The sequence below is a fragment of the Fusarium phalaenopsidis genome (assembly GCF_050370095.1).
Source record: "Fusarium phalaenopsidis strain FUZ10S chromosome Unknown contig_32302, whole genome shotgun sequence".
Lineage (NCBI taxonomy): Eukaryota > Fungi > Ascomycota > Sordariomycetes > Hypocreales > Nectriaceae > Fusarium > Fusarium phalaenopsidis.
In genome coordinates, this window is record NW_028145405.1 from 2,037,323 (window position 1) to 2,057,038 (window position 19,716).

At 54.1% G+C, this 19,716-nt stretch overlaps 6 protein-coding genes across 6 annotated transcripts; 1 reads left to right on the plus strand and 5 right to left on the minus strand.

Annotated features, from left to right (window-relative positions):
* Positions 1-1,126: 1,126 nt before the first annotated feature.
* On the minus strand, positions 1,127-3,223 carry LRP88_08002 (nuclear protein localization protein 4; the record flags this gene model as incomplete). The annotated part of the gene is made up of 4 exons (XM_083244513.1): positions 1,127-1,414; positions 1,462-2,902; positions 2,957-3,081; positions 3,140-3,223. 4 exons carry the CDS (start codon positions 3,221-3,223, stop codon positions 1,127-1,129), a joined length of 1,938 nt encoding a protein of 645 aa, XP_083099007.1.
* A 715-nt stretch (positions 3,224-3,938) lies between these two features.
* LRP88_08003 (Sec63 complex subunit SEC66) lies at positions 3,939-4,720 on the plus strand (the record flags this gene model as incomplete). The annotated part of the gene is made up of 3 exons (XM_083244514.1): positions 3,939-4,043; positions 4,094-4,390; positions 4,445-4,720. 3 exons carry the CDS (start codon positions 3,939-3,941, stop codon positions 4,718-4,720), a joined length of 678 nt encoding a protein of 225 aa, XP_083099008.1.
* Positions 4,721-5,224: 504 nt separating this feature from the next.
* LRP88_08004 (uncharacterized protein) lies at positions 5,225-5,665 on the minus strand (the record flags this gene model as incomplete). Its single annotated transcript, XM_083244515.1, has 1 exon — positions 5,225-5,665. One exon carries the CDS (start codon positions 5,663-5,665, stop codon positions 5,225-5,227), a length of 441 nt encoding a protein of 146 aa, XP_083099009.1.
* A 1,177-nt stretch (positions 5,666-6,842) lies between these two features.
* On the minus strand, positions 6,843-9,255 carry LRP88_08005 (origin recognition complex subunit 3 N-terminus-domain-containing protein; the record flags this gene model as incomplete). Its single annotated transcript, XM_083244516.1, has 7 exons — positions 6,843-7,961; positions 8,014-8,287; positions 8,336-8,475; positions 8,525-8,759; positions 8,812-8,885; positions 8,934-9,146; positions 9,205-9,255. 7 exons carry the CDS (start codon positions 9,253-9,255, stop codon positions 6,843-6,845), a joined length of 2,106 nt encoding a protein of 701 aa, XP_083099010.1.
* Positions 9,256-9,992: 737 nt separating this feature from the next.
* LRP88_08006 (uncharacterized protein) lies at positions 9,993-12,073 on the minus strand (the record flags this gene model as incomplete). Its single annotated transcript, XM_083244517.1, has 6 exons — positions 9,993-10,031; positions 10,106-10,543; positions 10,594-10,794; positions 10,853-11,180; positions 11,231-11,756; positions 11,905-12,073. The coding sequence occupies 6 exons, from the start codon at positions 12,071-12,073 to the stop codon at positions 9,993-9,995; spliced, it is 1,701 nt and encodes a 566-aa protein (XP_083099011.1).
* Positions 12,074-12,864: 791 nt separating this feature from the next.
* On the minus strand, positions 12,865-19,539 carry LRP88_08007 (ATP-dependent RNA helicase BRR2; the record flags this gene model as incomplete). The annotated part of the gene is made up of 1 exon (XM_083244518.1): positions 12,865-19,539. One exon carries the CDS (start codon positions 19,537-19,539, stop codon positions 12,865-12,867), a length of 6,675 nt encoding a protein of 2,224 aa, XP_083099012.1.
* Between the last annotated feature and the right edge of the window lie 177 nt (positions 19,540-19,716).

Genomic DNA, 19,716 nt, shown 5'->3' on the forward strand with positions numbered 1-19,716 from the left:
TTTTCAAGAGTTGAGAGAGAAACCCTGGAGCTTTGGGACTACAAACATGGAGTGCGGTTCCTTGAATCCAGCTTGACCACAAACAAGATCCGTTTCTTACCCCCGGACTCGTCACTGCCTCATACCTGATGCCGCCCTCTTGTAGCTAGACAAAGACGACCGAGACCTTGAAAGGAGGTGTCTTTTGTCCCAACGACGATATTGCGCAGAACCCGTATGCCGTGGAATCCACATCCTTCTATGAAGACGAGGGTGCCCATCAGACACTTGACCATGGCGACGGGGCACGGAAGAGAACCGTTTGGCAGAGCTCTGATGTACACATCCACATTAAGATGAACTATTAGAACAAGGCCACTCATCATGCAAAAATGACCACTTAAATAACAAGAGCTGGCGGGACTACCAGCTTGGCTCATTTCACCCCCGAGCAAGCCTTCATGCAACTCAAAGCAGATACAACCTAAAAGAGGGGACCAAGGCCTCCAGGCTGTCTACGCAAGTGCTTTATACTGTCTCATCAAGCACATAGACAAGTCATTTAATGACATCTTCGATATTCATGATGCTTGATCAGTACTTGTCTTCGCAAGCCCACCTATCCATGGACTTTATTGGCCTCCTAGTTGGGGTCGCTTCACCATGTCCGAAACCTTTAGAATATTGATCTTCACTATACGACCACGGCTATCGCTCGCTATCGTAGATTATGCACTCCTACTTCACCAAGTTTCATAGTTGTAGAGCCGTACTTTGTCTATAGTATCGCTCATTACTTGCTCGTCATATGCCCTACGTAATACCCATGTGAGCAACCTGGTATCTGGCCCAGGTATGAATATGTCCATTAGACTCTGTCGCTCCTCCGTGAGTCGAGTTGGGCTCGCTCACATGAACAAATCAAGTCAAGCAAGCCTTCCCAATGCATGCCACATGCTCCGATTCCCATCCCAAACGCCGCCTCAGCCATAGAGGCAATAATAATGTCCATCCATATCGTTCAAGAGAAAACCTGACGAAACACCTGCCAGCCCATAGTCCTTCCTTTTAGCCCCCCCTCACTGATCCTTGCTCAATCTCAATCTCAACGTCTCCCCTCCTCCCCTTCACTGTACCTGACTAATGACTAGGGCGGCGACGGATGGGCGGACGTGGCACCGCGCTCGTTCAGCCTGAAGGCAGCAAATCGCTTAGCAAGGGGCTCACCCGAGTCGCGAACAGGGAGTGGGAAGGGCGACGTGGAAGATGAGGAGGGTTGGGGATCATCGTCGCACTCCCGCTGACGTTTAGGGATTCTCTCACCAGTCGATTGGAGGATGGCCTGGAGGGTCTGCCATCCTTCGGTGGAACGGAGCTGGAAAGTGTCGGCGAGGTCGTGTTGACTCGCCACACGGCAGAGCAGGGCTTCTTCGTCCTGGGATTGCGTTAGTCGTGCCTAACAACCCGATTCATAGACCATACCTTGGAGAGGACACTCATCTGGTGAATGAAGCACAGGAGATGAAAGTTGGACACCTCCTGTCCGGTTGGCTGCTTTCCGGGCGATGACTTGATGAACTTGGATAGCGCCGAATGCTCTTGGCTTTCACCAATGTACTCTCGGTTCTCGATAGGGAATCCTTGCTGGGTGAACATGGGCTTGGGCTCGGCAGGGAAGCCGTGGGTTAGTGTGACGAAGAGATACTCGACGGGGAAGGACGGTTTGGCGTTCTCCTGAACGTTGGCGCCGTATTCGTTGACTCTGCGGTAAAAGACCTCGGGGATGTATCGAGTGCGGCTGACAGAACCATCGTCTTCCTCCTCGTCTCGTACGAGCATCACGTTGGGATCGGCGGATGGTTCGACGATATCGGCACGTACCATCTCGACCGACTCGTTGGACATCTGGTAAGACGAGATGGAAATCTCACCGTCCTCGTTGCCTGTGATGATGCATGTCACAAAGTTGGAACCAAAACTGCCCGTGTCACTCCACTTGGAGGACTTGGGGTACTGTGCTTGTAGCCTCGACGAGAAGGTAATCTCCAGAGATGAGAGAAAGTACGAGTCAGCATGACGTCTGCAGATGACAGAGCCATCTCCGTTGCCAGCATCCAGCAGGTCGGTCCAGATGACGCCGACAGGTTCCAGTCCGCAGTGCTTGGCCACGGCGTCAATCTCCTTCTGTGACTCCCATGCGTTCATAGTTATGCCATCAAGCTCATCGACCTGAGGGGGCTCGTAGATGGCTTCCACAACGGCCTTGACGCCAAGCGGAACCTCGGTGTATTCGGCGTACTTCCCATAGAGATAACCCAAGCGCTGAGAACCCGTTTTCCGCCAAGTATCAATGAAGTTGTCGATGATGGCAGGTGACGAAAACTCCACATGGTCGACCATGCGGAATTGCTGAGGCTGTAGAGTGATGGCGCTGGGCTGGCACTTGGTGCAGATACCCTCAGGCCATGCGGGATGACCGGATGGGCATTCGTGCTTGACTCGATAGTAAGGTTCGACGAGGGGAGGAATGTACGAGGCCCCCAGCTCGGGCTTGTTCGTGGCGGCGTTGATCTTTCGTAGGTATGAGTGGAAGGACAGGTACTTGATCTTCTTCTCTGCTAGGTAGCCCTGGTCGAAGGGGTCCAGAGGCTGACAGTAGTCGCACATGCCCTTTGGGCCATGGCGGCACATGCGATCACGACCCCGGGGAATCTTTCCATCTAATCGATCTAACCGGTCGTCGAGGGCTGACTGACGGACCACCTCCCATGGCCGGGCGATTCTCTCGGGTTTCGGGTTGATGGGTAGGTCTTCGGTGGGCAGGACGGGCTTTCCGTTGAGCCTGGCTGAGGTGTTGGAAGCCGCGACGTCGCCGTTGGTGGTGTCGGCATGCTTGTAGGTGAGGAAGATGAGGTCGCCGTGCCTATGGAGGTGTTAGATCTCCAGGGTCATGACGCACACATGGAACATGACATACTTGAGGCCGATCTGGCCAACCTTGAAGTTGATGATGTCGGCCAGCCGCTTCGAGTCGCCTCCGTTGGGTGCGTTTGACAGAGAAATGGTGGTCGGGTCGACTGTCTTGGGGAGCTGATCGAGAAGCTGGAGATGGCGGCGTTAGCGGGAGGCGATATGACAAGACAAGACAGCAACGACGAACCTGCTTCCCCAGATCTCCAAAGGTGGTGGTCGGCTCGACGGTCAGGCGGGCCATGCCGTCAGGGCCCCGGAGACGCAGCAACATGACGGGCAATCTGTAGAGGCCACGGTCCTGGTGTCGCTGGCTGTTTGGTTTGGTGGGGTTTCCCTGGCGTGCTCTTATTCTTCTCCGCCTCTTTATTCAGGCTCTTGCGATGGTCGTTATTTCGGGTACGGGACGTAGTGGGCGGTGTAGGATCTGAACGAGGTTGAGGGAGACAAGAGAAAGAAGGTTTATGCAGGAGTGAAGAGGAACAAGAGCTCAAGGCGTGGCGTGGAGTTGAAGCTCATTGAATCAATCAATCAATGGAGAGAGGAATGGATGGAGCTCCCGTCCCGTCGACAAGGCAGCAGGTACGTACCTGCCTACCCACGGCATCCGCGTTAATGGAGCGTCATCCTGCGGTGCCTGGCTTACCTAACGGCCAGTGACGTCGCACCTCAATTAAAGGTGACTGCGCCACAAGATCTCGGAGGTTCCACCAGCCACAGACAGCCAGGGAAGAGACATCTGGCCTAAAGGAAATCTTGCATGCGCCACACCACCAAGCGGTAGTGGTAGTCGTGTCGTGTCGATTAACATCCATCCATGCAGTGGCAGCAGCAACTTTAAGGACTAATCCACCCAACGTCCGAGTACTCGACTTGTTTGCGTGCCCTCGCGGTCGGCTCAGATCTTCTCTACGCTCTTTTTCTACTATAATCGGCTATTTTTCTCGTCCTTGATTATTTACCTTTTCGCCCATCATGATTGACATTGACTGGAAGGGCCTTGCCCTCCCTTTTGCCTATGTCCTCGTCCTCGGCAGCGCTCTCATGACATTCTCGACCATTTACCGAAAACGAAAGGCCGGCAAGTCTATACCGCTTCAACTTCGAGTTGAAAACCTGGCTAACACTGTTATTCACAGCCCAGAACGCTAACCTCGCCCCGTGGTTCGGCCCTCACCTCCAGCGCAACGTCTACCTGTCCCTACTGCACCTCACGCCCGAGGACGGCTCCGAGAAGGGCCCCAAGATCCCCGATAGCGTCCTCCGCGCTGCGCTGCTGCGCCGCGCCGTCGAGGACATCCGCCGCCTGATCCAGATCAAGTCTGCCAAGCAGGCCTGTAGCTCTCTGCTGCAGCGCGGCAGCGTTGGTGATGACCTGTGGCAGCGCTTCCAGCGCGCTGAGAAGGAAATGGAGGAGGAGCTGAGGGATGTTGTCACAGAGGTACGGCGCGGCCCTCGTTACACATAACAGGCATCTCTTGCTAACAACTACTAGGCCAATGCCCTTGCGCCCAACTGGGGTCAGTCAATCTTCCAGTCCGCCCACGAAATGGCCGCCAACGCCGCGATCCGCACCCAACTGGACGAGCTCCTCGCCCAGGCCGACTCGGAGAAGGAGTGGTGGGAGAAGCGCCGCAGCCAGATCCAGTCCGACTTCATGAAGGAGCTGGACGGCTCTGAGCAGAGCTCCTCGGCCAAGACGGCCAGCGAGGAGGACGCGGTGCTAGTCGACACCCCGACCAAGAGCGGCAAGAAGAAGGGCAAGAAATGAGTGAGAGATTGAACGGGGGAGGAGACGACGGGCCGAGCTTCAACTTTGACCATACAACCCAGCGTCAGTTGAGCCTTGCTTGGTTTGTACAACACACTTGACTTGTCAGATGAACAGTCTGGCAGGCTGAACGGGGAGAGGTAAGAAGGAGAAGTAGGGAAGGGGACCAACATCCATATATAGGCGTTGAGGTTATTTCTTGAAAATAATGGCATGGGGCTTCTTTTCTATCGAATCCTATTAACCGTTTCTTTCCGCTCTAATACTCCTTTGAAAATGCAAATGCAACACCAAGTAAAGTAAACCAGTGCGGACCAGTCCGCAGCAATGATGCAACCAACCATGCAACCCTCTGATGAAATGCAGAACAAAGGCAAAGTAAAGTAAAAATGGCAGACACGCAAAAAACTCCCAAGGCAACAAATACGATTCCCCTCCCTCCCGTTCAGACGCCTGTCCTGTCCTGTCCTGTCCGTGTCTTGAGAAAACTCAGGTTGTTGATGGTCAAGGATAATGCTTTCGCCGCCACATCTCCTCCTCAGTCAGCCTCGCCCTCCTGGCCTCGTCGAGTATCTCCTCCTCCGACTTGAGCAGGATAGGCGAGTCGCAACCCCGGAGGCCGATAAACTTGCCCATCTTGCGGCGCTTCTCCTCGAGGGGCAGCTCGGAGCTCCAGGTGATGGGGCAGGGGTACTGGTTCGTCCAGGGGTTGGGGGTCCTCTGGTGGTAAAAGTGCGCCAGGGACTCGAGCTGGTCGTCGGTGAGGAGCCAGAACTTGAGGACCGTCGTGGGGAAGGCCGGGTGGATGGCCCCCGTGGTGAGCTGGACGAGGGGTGCCAGGGGGAGCTCCATCTGTGCCAGCTTGCGCTGGAGGCCCGGGTTCTTGGCCAGCCGTCGTTGGCACAGGGCCTGGCGGTGCCTCGAGGGGATCTCGCCTCGCATCATGGTGACTGGAGTTGGAGGGTTGTGAAGAGTGGTGTTTTGGTTGAAGCGGTTACGGCAGTGTTGCCCGTGGTCTTTTGTATGTATTGTATGCCAACCCAATAGTCACTGGCTTTTAGGGTCAAGTCGCTGATTGTGTGTTTTCCAAGTTGTGGGTGAATTGTCTCTTCTTATCGACGGACGGCTCTTCCTCTGGATGTGAATGAATGGCAACACAGTTTGTAGTCGATTCTGTGACTAGACTTGACTTGTCTTTCTTGGAGCGGGGGGAGGTTGGAAGCAGCAAAGGAGAGAACACAGAGAGTGAGAGTGATATCTCAAATTAACCATGAACTCTCACTCAGCGAACCCGGGTCCTCTTGTATGAGACGACCGCTGAAGCCCGGATCGCCGCACGGAGCTGTTCTAGGCATGGCGGCTCTTTGTCGTCACGGACCGACGCTTTGAGTCGCTTTCCCCCTCCTCTCCCCCTCCTCCCAAGAAAGCTTTCGTCAAAAGAGGGCCCCCTCCCAAGGGAAAAAAAAACTCTTTGGACGGAGCCGGCCAGGGTTTATTTTGGTGTGTGGGCGTGTACTCCGTAGTGTGTAGTGCTGCTGTAGTGTCCGTGTGAGTGAGACAAGGCTGCCTTTGGCCTTGGACGGAACTGGGCTTGGGCTCGGGCTTGGACTGGGCGGAGGCGCTGAAATGAGAGACATGAAGGTGTTGGCGTGGAATGTGACTGGTGGTCATGACTCAAAGCGAATCTCTCAAGGACAATGGCTTCATTCATTCATTCATTCAATTAGTTGGTTGCTCTACCGCCATTTGCTGTTATTATCGAGTTATTCTTTCACATGATCTCCTTGTGGCAACCTCCGCTGCTTCAACTCCTGCGTGTCTCGTCTTGGGCCATGCGTTGGCCCTCATCCCACGCCGAACCTCGCCTCCCAGCCACCTGGTGTCTCACTCCTTCACTCACATGGTCGATACCATCTGTACATTACGTAGTTGTTCTAGTCTGCCCGTTGAGACCTCCCGTCGGATCCGGGCGTCCGACCTCGGTTCCAGCTTCTTTCTGCCTGTTCTCGGAATAACACTCTCGGGTCCTTTCAACACAAAGCATAAAGACTACTTTTGTTGCTTCCGGTTGTTCACTTAGTTCCCTTGTCTCTGCTGCTGACGGTGAAACATCCTTCTCTTGTTAGAGCCACTTCAGCTTGGCAATGTGGTCTGCTTTCTTCTTGCTCGCTTTGACGAATCCCAAAGTCCTCAGCTCGGCCAGTCCGCGGTAGAACTTGACCAGTGTCTTTCGCTCGTCTGCCTCGTCGTCCCCGACTAATGCCGCAAACGCCGCCCACAAATCTGCCACGTTGATGAGGCTGCCGGTTTCGAGGTATAGGCGGTAAAGAAGCGCCGTCGCAGGCAGCATTGCAGCTGTGTCTTGCTCACCTGGTTTACAGCACGAGCATGAGAGGTAGTCGTGGGGTCTTGTGAGACTGCGCTCCAAGACGGCGCGTGGCCGAGGCACAAAGACATCTCGCGAGGGAGCTCGAGAGTCGTATAACCAGCTTTCAGACAGTAGAAGAGAGCTGGGCTTGGGTGCATGCACATGAGTCGTGAGAAGCGCCGTCATGTCGTCCACGATCCGAGTGAGCTGCTTGCCCTCTTCTGTCAGCGCGGCCGAGTCGCGGCTCAGTTGGACTCTTTGTGCGATAACCGTAGTTCGCATCACTTTGCTCTGGCCGCTATACTTGCTTCGCAACGTGATGCCTTGCTCCTCTGCCCTCGACTGTAGCTCTTCGAGTTCCACAAGATGTCTAGTCAAAGAATCTTGTAGTTCGATATGCGCTGGTTTCGTTGCCGGCCCAAGGAACAGGTCGACTTCTCCATCTCGTAAAATAGCAATGACCCTGCGAACCATGCCCATCAACTCATTGATTTCCATCCGTCTCACAGATTCGATCGCTCGTGACTCCTCAGAGAATGAGATGCCGTCCTCCATGGCCGCAACATATGCTCTCGAGAACTCGCCGTCTTGGGCATCAGTCTCCTGTATTATCAACAGGGCACGCAAAAAGTCTTTGATCGATTCCTCCCTGTTGGCCAGGCTCTCTTCTACCCGGGCTGTAAGAAAATCGTCACGCTCAAGCAAGTCCTTGGCGTATTGTATATGCTCAAGATTGCCAGATTCGACGGCCTGTTCGACATGTTCCCGGAACGAGCTCACATGCCGCGAGGCCTCTGTGTGCTCTGCTTGCAGCGATGAAGTATGTCTCAGGACGCTGAGAGGGTTGGCGTAGAAGTGGCACATATAAGCGTACTGTTTTACATCAGTAACGGCATGACGGCACTCTAACTGGTGTAGAACTCACCTTTAACGACATTGTGAATGTTTGGATACCTGAGACTTGATCATGCTGCCGGTCCAGCATGCTCCGGAGAAGAGACGTTCCAAGGAGGATTGGAGCATCAGCTGCAGCCACGGCAGCTTTGAAGACGGTTTCGAGGATCGCCGAGGTCTGGATGACGTCGAATTGTGCTCCGTATATCAGCTGGCATGCTGACTTGAGCAGCCGGGCTTGGAGAAGCTCAACAGATGTGGCGATGCCGAAAAGCAGGGTGAAAGGGATGCGCGGGCGCCAGGAACTTGAGAGAGTTAGCAGAGGTTCTCGTGCCAAGCAGAATTTGACATACTTGAAGAGAATGATCAGATCAGACAGAAGGCTGCTGTCAAATCCTTCGCTGTCCTGGAATGCCACAAAGATATGCTCACAGCCCTGAGGATTGACAAATGCATGCAATGCCTCGAGGTCATAGTCGAGATATCGTCGGCCCTGTCACGGAATAAGCCCAGCACTACAAACCGCGGTTCTGGAAACTCACATTTCCGCCATCTCCAACATGTAGATCGTCATCTTCCTCGTCCGAGACCTTTGCTGTCACATCGCGGATGATCTTCTTCAGCGTCGCCTTGAGCGTTGATGCCTCTGACGACCGCAGCCTCACAAACTTGCTGGGGGTTGCCTGCTGGAGGGCATCGGATAGTTGCTGAAAGAGAAGATCCTGTGACGCAATGTTGGGGCCTGTGATGATGAACGCTGAAGGGATTCTGTCCCCACTGTGCATGGTCAGTCAAGGTCAAGGCGACCAAATGGGAGGCTGCTGGTTACCAATCCGTCTTTGCATCTTCCACAAAAGCCTTGACTTGGTCAAGCGTCTCTGAGTTTGAAGTTTTGAGGATCCCCTGAGTTGAATGAGCAGAAATTCATTCGATGCAGCTTCACCGACTCACCTCGATGCGGTCACCAATCTTGGCCCAGCTCTCCTGGAAAAGCGTCTCCCTCAGCTGCACGAGCTCAGGCTTCTCGGCTCCATTGAGAAGCGGCACAAAAGGTGATGCGTTTTCAACAGCCTTTGAAACCTCTTGAGCCTGCTTGGATACCCTTCTGCGCTTGGCTGGCTTCTGGCCTGTACCATCTCCTTCGGGATCAAATATGTAGGCGACCTGTCTATTACGTTAGTGTCCGTTTCCAACCCCAGAAAGATGCAATGGAACGAGTCACCTGATGGTCTTCCTGGCTATAGGTTTCTTCCTTTCCAGCTTCTCGGGTCATTTTAACAGGTCCTGAGATGGTTGGAAAATGTGTCTGTTGCTCCTGAAACTTGGATATTGAATAAGGGAGTTGACGCGTTTTCGGCTGGGAGACGCGTCTATACACACTGTACTACGCACTGTATACAAGCCCCTTGAGACCATCAACTCCATCATCCACAGCCATACATTCACTAAGAGAGCATGATAGACACGAGCAAATCAACATATGAACAGTATTCACTCAATCATAATTAATCTCTAGTTCTTTGTCCCATTGATCATTTGTATGCTACTTCGCCAATTCTCATTCCCATACGCCCCTCTCAAAAGCCGTCGCATTCTTGAACATCATCTTCCGACCCATGAAATCAGCGCAAGATGCCTCCTCCGCCTGTCACCCTCTGACTCGCTCTCCTCTGTCCATTCTGCCATGCTTGAGGTCCCGTGTCGAGTCGATCACCCCTCTGACATGGCAGATAATCATTGTACAACCGGAAACATCTCGCCTCCCTATTCACACCCCGCAGAACTCGTGACCCCGGCGACCCGTCGAGAGCTTCTGCCGCCAGCTTTCCGTCCATGGCAGATACTCGTACAGAAGCGGAAAAAAGAAAAACAGAAGAAATCACTTTTGCCAGAATAAAGAGTGAGAAAACACAAGACCGGAATTCGACAGACCTAAACCCTGACGCCGTGAAGAAAGTCGATCTAAAACACCACGAGCCCGATCGGACCATAACAAACCATCCTCATCAGCTAAGCCTCGGTTTCCATAGGCTCAGGAGGGGCAACGGTCTAGTTCACGGTTAGCTTCATGCTTCCTCAGAGTAATTGCCAAGAAAGCTTGCCTCATCCTTCTCGCTCTTCACGGCCGCTGGCGCCTCTGGTGTTGCCTCAGGCTCAGCCTTGGGCTTTCCAGACTCCTCTGCCTTGGGCTCCTCAGTGTCCTCTTTGCCACTATGCGATTCTCTCTTCTTCTCTGAGTGCTTGGCTTCGGATTTTCCGTTAACTCCGTTGGCGGCGGCAGCAGCAGGCTCGTTGGCCATCAACTGATTCCACTGGTCCAAAAGCGCTTGGGAACGGTCCTTGAAATGGAATTCTTCCTCGCGGGGAATGGTCTGGAGCTTCAAGATGGCCTTGAGAACCTTGTTGATCTTGGTCGAGCGGATGATGGAGACCTCGAGATCCTTGAAGTTCTCCAGCATTGTCACGTACTCGGACATCTGCTTCATCTCAGATTCTTGAGGCTGCTGGTCTCTTGTGAGAAGTCCACGTTGAAGCTTATGTCGGAGGTAGAGAACTTCCTTCTATGAGGGTGTTAGTGATAAGCTGCAGTACGCAGTGCTGGGGATCTTACCTCCTTGCGCTGCCGACGCTGCTCGGCTGTCATCTTGGGCTCCTTGGGCCCCTCGGCCTTCTTCTCAGACGACTTCTTGACCTTGAGCTTTGTCTTAGTAGCTGATTCGTCCTTGCCCTTGGGAGTGCCATTGGCCGCCTTGGGGGTAGAAGTGTTGAGCTTGATCTTGGGCTTCTTGACCGAGTCGGGTCTTTGCGGTGTCTGTATAAGCTTTGTCAGTATGTATCATTCCCAGGAAAGGGGTTATTGGAGCACTCACGCTGGCGTCGTCCTCGGCCTTCCGCTTCTTGGACTTGGGCTTCTCTGGAACGTCGTCGTCCACGTCATCCATCTCCAGGTCATCAGCTGGCGCCTTGGCCTTGCCCTTCTTGGACTTCTTGGGTGTCGCAGCAGCCTCCTTCTTTGCCTCCTCCTGTGCAATCAGCTCTTCTTGGAATTGCTTCAAGACGTCTTTGTAGTAATCGATGGGGTTGTTCTGGGAGGCGAGCTCAAACGCTTCTCGCAAATCCTTGCGCATCTTCTCGGTGATCGAGTCAGAGGCCTTCTCGGGGGTGAGCTCTGTGAGGGATGTGTTGGGAACCCATCCGCTGTGGTCAAGGTCAGAAAAAGCATGAGCATGGTCTTAGGGGATACGTACAATTCGTTCGTGTACAGATACATGACAGGAAAGCTTCGGTCGTTGACGCGCTTGCCGCCGTCGGCATAAGCCTCGTTGTAGGTGCCATCGCGTCGTGCCGCGGTTACGGGACGGTTGACGACGAGGGCTTGGGGGAGCATTGACTCATCGCAGATGATGGCTGGCCACGCGGGGAAACCCTTGAGCTTGACCAGGAAGTGGTCGCCAGGCTTGGCGTCCAGGTGTGTGAGGCGCGCCTTGGAAGCCTTCTTGCTCAGAGTCTTGCCTCCAGCCCCGCCCGTCGACTTGCGTCGGTTGTTTCTGCCCTTGGGTGCGGGAGTCTCGGCTGCAGTGTTTGCAGCTGTGGTCTCGCCATCAGCAGGGGGGGCCGCGCTATCAGCAATGGCCTCCTTGGCAGCTGGTGTCTCGGTCGCGTCCTTCATCTCCGTGTCTTCGTCCTCAGCAGCAGGTTTCTCGCCCTCCTTGGGCTTCTCGGTCGCGTCTTGAGCTTCGGCGGGCTTCTCTGAGCTCTCAGCTTCCTTGGATTCTGAACGCGCCATGTGGTCAGCATAGGTCTGGCAAACGGGAAGGACGCGCCCGCGACAGCAGGGCATTGCCTTGAACGGGAGCGCAATAGCAGGAGCGATGCGATCAAATGCGCAAAAGACATCAAGTGCGTAAAAATGTCAACTCACCCTCAGCGGTCTTGTCGTTCTCGTCGCCTCCCTTGGCTGTCTCGCCCGCGGGCTCTGCCTTGTCCTCGGCTGATGGAGCCTCGGCAGGCTTGTTCTCGGTGGCAGGAGCTTCCTGCGCGTCAGCAGCAGCGGCGGCGACCTCGGGCTTCTCGTTGGGCTGGTCGGCCATGGCGATGGAGGTGACGATGCTTCACTGGTCAGAGGTCACAGGTGCCTGAAGCAGGGTTCCAGCCGGGGAAAAGATGGTCGAACGCGTAGCGGGTCGTGTATGGCGCGCGTCAATGGGGCGCAAAACTGGTAGCGCGATGAGAATCGGGTTGTGACGATGAGATGCGCAATTGAAGATGAGAAGCGCCTCGCCGAGTTGTGCCGGGATGTAGGTTGGGGTGACGAGAGAAAAACACTGGTGCGAGTTGATGGGCTGGCAAGGGAAACACTTCAACGTCACCAGAGGACAATCACGTGATGTGTATATGCCGCCCGACGTGGGCGGCGTCATCAGCAACCCCAAGCACACACGACACCAGCCCCAGCGCGTATTCATCCCTGATTCGACGCCTTCGGATACAAACCCGATGGCTGGACGCGTTCCAAGCATCTGCTTCCCATCGTCTTCACGCCTCATCACTCTTGCTGTGGTCGTCCACCACCCGTGGCTCCAGCCGTGGCGAGGCGCGTCCCTGGCGTTGCCAAACAGCTCATCTCGCCCCTCGCGCCTCATAACTCGCGTTCCACCACTTCATGTCCACACAACTTGGCTTGTATCCGGATAACTGGTCTCAGGGAGCACATCTCGATCACATTGAATGTCCTGGGTCATGGTGCCATTTGAAGGGTTCGAAAATTAACACCCTTTATTCGCGTTCGTAGGTAGTCTGCATCTGCAATAGGTAGGTAGGTAGGGTAGTGTACACAGCCATTCTTGGCACCGAGTCGCAGCTGGAGGGAGCTTATACGCTCTTACTCCTCGTCTTCGTCCGAGTCCTCCTCATCGTCGTCCACATCCATGCCCTCGGCTGCCGTCACCGAGAATTCCCGCTCTTGGTCGACTCCAACATAACTATCGCTCATTAGGAATAGCTTCAGGTCGTGCTCACCTGGTGATGGCACAGTGTACTCGAGCCGGACGTTCAGTTCCCGCCCAATTGTCACTCGCTTGATGGCCAAGAGATTCTTGGTCTTTTCATCACCGACAACCAGCCACCAGTTTTCCATCTTCCTGACGGGGTAGAATGGCGCATGCACCGTAGAGTCGTAATCGCCATCCTCCTCCTCGAGGTTGCGAGCAATCTTGATGCTCAAGTATGATGGCTCACCAGCCCTGATCTCGTCCGCGTCCAGAATCTCGTGCTCGAGTTCCAAATCAGGGTACTTGTCGTTTGTAAAGTTGGCTGCTTCAGCCAGCTGCTTCTGCGACAGGCCAAGTCGCTTGACAAGCTTGTTGTAATCGGCATTCTCGTCTGGGTTCATCGCCTCCATGAAATCGAAAATGTCCTTGATGCTATGGGACTCATTAGCTGCCATGTCAATTTCCATATCAAATCGTGTCACATACCCAAAATCGTTCGCCACCTTGACAACCTCTGGAGTAAAGTGAGGAATCTGCTTGAGAGGACTATCCCGATCCCACATGCCTTGGACAATCATTTGTGACATCTCCATGGCATTCATGGCGTTGAGATGACCGTCCGAGGACAGGATATCGACCATGGCACTGAGGAGGCTGAGGACCTTCGAGATCAACACCTCCTGATCCTTGGCCAGATCAATTGGCAACTGCATTCGCGAGAAGTGAGCCTGGAGTAGCACAAAGGCCTTGAAGTGTGGTGAGTCATAAACTGGTTGAGACATCTTGACAGGGACCCGGTCGTAGATGCGTCGCAAGAGACCATCCTCGTGGCGTCGAATTTGGATCGACTCAAACTCGGTCGCAGATGTGACGATTTCCATGATGCCCTTGAGCTTCGTACGAGCGCTGAGCGAGAGAAGGAAGGTCTGCATGGTGATGTACGAGATGTTGTAGTAAGCGGCAATCATGGCAGCGTTCTGCGGCGACACGGAGCCGTCCTCTTCGTCAAATTCGATAATCTTTGACTCACTAAGCTCACGCAAGGTCGTCTCGACCAGATCAGACATGTAGTTACTCAGGCCCTCGTGAGTTGTGCTTGTCAAGCTATAGTAGCTGGGGTTGGCGAGCAGTCGGCGGTAGAAATAGGTGAATGTCGTCCAGTTGATCGCGTCATCACCAGACTCGATCATCTTGGTACTGATTTCAGTGACAAACGCATCATGTAAGTAGTTGTGAAGGTGGGACTCTACTGGAAGAGCCTCATTCAAAAACTTCTTGTAATACTCACGCTTCACTTGGGGAAGCATGAGCACACCACGGCCGCGGCCATCCTTGGACGGGCGAAGGGCCTTGCCAAACATGTGCAACACCTCGCTGAGGGGGTAGTCCACATATCGATGCTCACGACCCTCAAAGTATTGCGTTCCCATGACGATGACGAGATGGGCAGTGCTGTTCAGTTCCCAGCAGACATCTCGGGACGCAACGAGAACCTGAATAGCGCCGTTGTCGTAAAGATGCTTAACAATTCGCCTGTCACTCTGGCTGAGAGCCTCATGGTAGTAACCAACACCATGGGACAGTGCCTCTGCAAGCGCTTCCTCGTGGATGCGCTCAAGCAGGGGCTGCATCTGCTTCACTTCAGCGTGGAGGAAGCGACCCTCGTCGTCGTCGGCGAAGCAGGCAGCCAGAAGGTCGCGAGCGGTTGCTCGTGTCTGCTTGCGGCTGGGCACGAAGATCATGGCGGGCTTGTCAGGAGACATTTGTGTAATAGCCAAGTATGTGGGCTTAGCCATCGCCAGCATCAGAGACGGGAAGTGAGGGTTGGTGAAAGACTGCAGATGAAGCTCAAGAGGTACAGGCCGAACGTGGGGGCTGAAGTTGTAGATGTCGTGCTTCTTGGCGTCAATCCACTCGCCGATATCTCGTGCATTTGCAAGCGACACGCTGAGAGCGATTATTCGCATGGGGAGCTCCGTCTGGCTGCGGATATAATGCATCCGGGACACGATCGTCTCGTACACATAACCCTGGAAGCCTCCCAGAAGGTGAATCTCGTCAGCAATAAACAGCTCCACGGTCTGAACGTTCTTGCGGCGCTTCCATTGTCTGGACAAAACATCCCATTGGGTTGGAGTGGCCAGGATCAGGTCGCCCTTCTCCAGGAGCTTAAGATCGGTGGCTGTCTCGCCAGTGAGCTTCACAATCTCCTTTCCACCGTTCAGACGGCTCAATCGCTTCTGCCAGTCCTGAAGGCGAGAATCGACAAGCTCCTGGAAAGGCGAAATGTACACGGCCCGCCCAGAGTCAGCCTGTGTCCAATGTCGGAGGAGAGCAAACTCAGCGCAAACTGTCTTGCCGCTGCCTGTGGGAGCTCCAACGAATACGTTCTGGTCTGTCTTGTACAGAGAGTTGAACGTTTGAGTCTGGATCCTGTTGAATTGCTTCCAGTCAGGGTAGAGGTCAACGTAGCTTGCCACCTTAAGAGCGGAGACAGGCAGAGGCTGAAGCTCGAGAAGTTCAGTGTGGGGAGGGAACTTCTCGGGCAGGATCAGCTTGTGGAAGGGCACGGGAAGCCTCGTCTCAGAATGCATCCATCGGTCAGATACAACTGAGACGAAGTAGTTGGGAGGCATGGGGTCTGTGATGGGCACCGTGAAATCGACGATGTGCTCATTCGTCTCAGACTCGGCATACTCCTTGCGGAGCAAGAAAGTGTCGTGGTAGAGAATATCCTCGCCGTCGCAATCTTCGACCAGGATCCAGAAGTTCTCGGCAGCTCCATGGACAGAATCATCCCATTCAAAGTTGGGGGTGATACTCAACTCAACACGTAGCATCGAACGAGTCATGGGCTGCACTTGAGCCTGGACTTCAACACGAGGGAACTTGGCGACGAGGCCACAGACAGTCCGACCAGCTCGAGGCATGCCCAGAAGCTCGCCCATGCGAGGGGGGTCCAGGTCGAAGTAACTGCTCCAAGCCACATCGATTCTCTCTGCCTTTTGAACGACATCCCGAGGGCATGAGGGGAATTGACGAAGGGGAGACATGGTCGGCCACATGCGCTTCTCGGCCATCTTGCAAAGATCCAGAGCGGTCTTGGCAACAGAGGCCCAGCCCTTCTTCAACGCGATCTCAAAGATGGCGCGGAGAATACGGCCGGCAGACTGGGTCACATACACCATATCCGCCATCAAGGCCAGGCCATCAAGCTTGAGGCGCGAGATGTATGCTTGCAGCAGCACATTAATCTTGGCATGGGGCTCTTCGATGCTCTCCTTGACAGGAATTGGTACACGACCCAGGAGCTTGGCCAACTCGAGCTTCTCGTCTTGTCGAACAGGGATATACTTGAACTCAGCGCTCAGAGCAAAGACGCGGAACAGCTCAATGGTTGTAATGGAGGGCTGAATTAGGTTGTTGTAGGTCTCCATGGATCCAAAGGTGATATAGTAGTGAGAAGCGATGCGACCGAGTTCGGTTGACTGGAGCTTTCCCGTCTTCTCATCGTACTTGACGAGGTTGGATTTTCGGAGAACCATGGCAGCAGAATGAATCAGGTCAACCCGCTTCTGCTCAAGAGCTTCATCATCTTCATACTCGGCCCCAACCTGGTACAGACCAGGCGAACGGAGCATTCGGACGAACAGATAAGTGTATCCCAACCACTCAACACCCTCGTCGCGCGTTCTGACATTGCCAAGAACAATCTCGGCGTTCAAGTTGTCAACCAATTTGCTCACGAACTGACTTTCAATCGGAAGCTGCTGGTTCAGGAGCGAGAGATAGTATTGCATCTCACTTTGTGTCGTGATGATGATACCTTCACCGTAAGTGTCGTACTGAGGTCGACCTGCACGTCCAAGCATCTGTAGAACATCCTGTGGGCTCAGCTCAACCCAGCTACCCTTCTCGGGAGAGTAGACTTGTGTTCCCTTGATGACGACTGTGTGTGCTGGCAAGTTCACACCCCAAGCCAGTGTCGCAGTACACACCAAAACCTGGATAGCGCCACGGGCAAAGAGGTCCTCCACGTCTGTCCTGTCTATCCTGCTCATACCAGCATGATGGATACCAAAACCGTAGGGCAGGATATCCTTAAGGTCCTTGTCGGTTGCTTGAGACGATGCCTCGTTGAGAACTTCTCGACTGCCAGCGTCGTGTCGAAGAATCTGGTTGATCGTATCCATCTCGAGTGCCTTGTCTCGAATGTAACGGGCTGTCTTGGCAGTCTCCTTTCGAGAGTGAACGAAAATGAGCATCTGGTTTCTGTTTGTGCCCACGTGCTCGATGACCTTGTTGTAGCACACATCGTTCATCGTCTTGAGCTGCTTAATGGCCTTGCGATCCGTGACTCCAACAAACTCCTGACGCAGGGGGCATGGTCGGAAGGAGCCGTCAAAGTGGAAGAGGCCCTTCTTAGTGTCCACCCGCAAGAAGCTAGCAACATCTCGGTAGTTGGGTAGAGTAGCAGAGAGACCAATGATACGGACGGGTTCACCAGTCTGCTCGGTCTTGCGAATGGTTCTGCTAACGATGCTCTCCAGCACAGGTCCACGGTCATCGTGCAACAGATGGATTTCGTCGATGATGATCAGGCGCACCAGGTTTGTATAGGTCAGGTCGTTTGACTTTCTGGTGATGACATCCCATTTTTCAGGAGTGGTCACAATGATCTGCGTCTCGGCGATTTGCTGCTTGGTGAGCTGACGATCACCAGTCAACTCTGAAACTCGGATACCATAGGGCTCAAGACGGCCTCCCAAGTTGCCAACCTGCTCTTGCACCAGGGCTTTGAGAGGGGCGATACACACAATCTTGAATGCATCAAGGTCGATATCACCAGTCTCAGGGTTGCGGTGCTTGCCGATTTCGCGAAGGATAGCGAGCATACCAACGTTAGTCTTTCCACTACCAGTAGGAGCACAAACAAGCATGTTTCCATCATCTTCAAATGCTGAAGGGTAGCACTTGGACTGGATCTTGTTCAGAGACTCGTTCTTGCTGAAGGGGTTCCGAGACCACTCTGGCATATCGGTGATGGGGATCAAGACATCGCCGGGCTCGTTGCGCTTCTTGGGGGTAGGAATGTGAATTTCCTCGTAGCCCTTGAATGTTCTCTTGGTTGAGCCTTCAGGTAGTCGGACCTTGGGGTTTGTCATGAGATGGTTTCCTTGATCAAAGACCAGGTTGTCGAGGTTGATGAGCTTCCTGGGCTGGAGCCCGCCAACCAACTGGCCTTCAGCACGCTCAGGCTTAGGAGCCTCTGCGGTGAAAGAGGCCGGGACGTCGATATCCATCTTAATGTCCATCTTGCCCTTCTTGCCCTCACCTGAACTCTGGCCCTTCAGCTCGTTGAGAATCCATTGAAGGCCTTCCGAGCCCATTTCTCTTTCAATATCGGCGCGTTGTTCGGGAGTCTCTGCGCGAGCTAGCTTGGTGAGCCAGAAGACCTTCTCTCTGTTCTCAACGAGCTTCTGGACCAACTCGTGGTGTTCAAAGTCGAATAATTCCATGAGGTCGTTTTCGATCTCGCGCAGCGACTTTTCCTCGCCATCGGCCTCGTCTGGCTCGCCTGAGAGAATGCGAAGCGCCTCCTTGGTCTTGTCGGTCTGCTCGTGAGCATCGGGGTATAAGATACCAATTTGGCGTTGTAACCAGAAGGCGTCAATGTCTCGTGCAGGCACGCTGTGCTTCTCTTTCTCGGCTTGTTTTCCTCCTGATGGTGCTGAGTCGAGGATCATTTCATCACCCACATCGACAACGGCATCCTCATCCTTGGCCTCGGCATTCTCGTCCTTCTCTTCCTCTTCCTCCTCGTCATCCGATGATTCGTCGCGAACTTCGTGAACAATGCCGCCTTCTTCATCGTCTTCGTCTTCGTCAAAGGCCACAGCGACACCTTGACGCTCGTCGATTTCGGCGTCGTCACCATCAGCACCTCCCATGGCGACATCCTCGTCATCATCCTGGGCATCGTAGTCTGTGATCTTCTTTCCTAGATTTACCAACTCGTTGAACTGCTTGGGGTTCAAAGCCACGCCCAAGATGTCGTCGATCTCCTTCTTTTTGTCCAGGTCCTTCAAATCGTCGTCCTTCAAATACTCCAGCACAGCGTCCGCCGCGCTGCGCACGACCTCGTGGGGTACGTCGCCGAGATTGTTCGCCACAATTGTAATGATTAGATCGAACGTCGCTCGTGTCGCTGGTGTGCGCGGTCGGTATGTGATGCCCTCCACCAGGAGGTCGTTAGCGCCGAGGACGCCGGCAGACTGGTGCGCTTCCGCCTTCCGCCTTCGCTGTTCTCGTGCCAGGATATCTTCGCCTTCTCTCAGACTTCCCCTCTCGATATCTGGGAGTCCGGGTTGTTTCTTCGGCTTCGGCGCGTCGTCGCGGGCAACTCGAGCGCCCATGTCCCGGATGCTCAAGCGCCCAGCCAGCGACTCTGGATCACCAGTGGCCTCATCGGTTCGTCGCGTGACGAATCGACGGTCCGCCTGGAGGACCAGGTTCGACATGGCCGAGTACTTGTACTGCGAGACATCTCGATTTGCTTCCGACATGGTGGCGGTGGTTGTGAAGCTTTGTTATTGCTGGAGAACGCCGATGTTCTCGACAAAAGCCCGGGGCACTGGGCCGTTAAATAATCATGGATTTGCCACCGACACGACTTTTCGGATATGTAGCCGCTGCCTAGATGACTCGAAGTATGCGATCGATTGATTCGCAGTTGTTGTTGT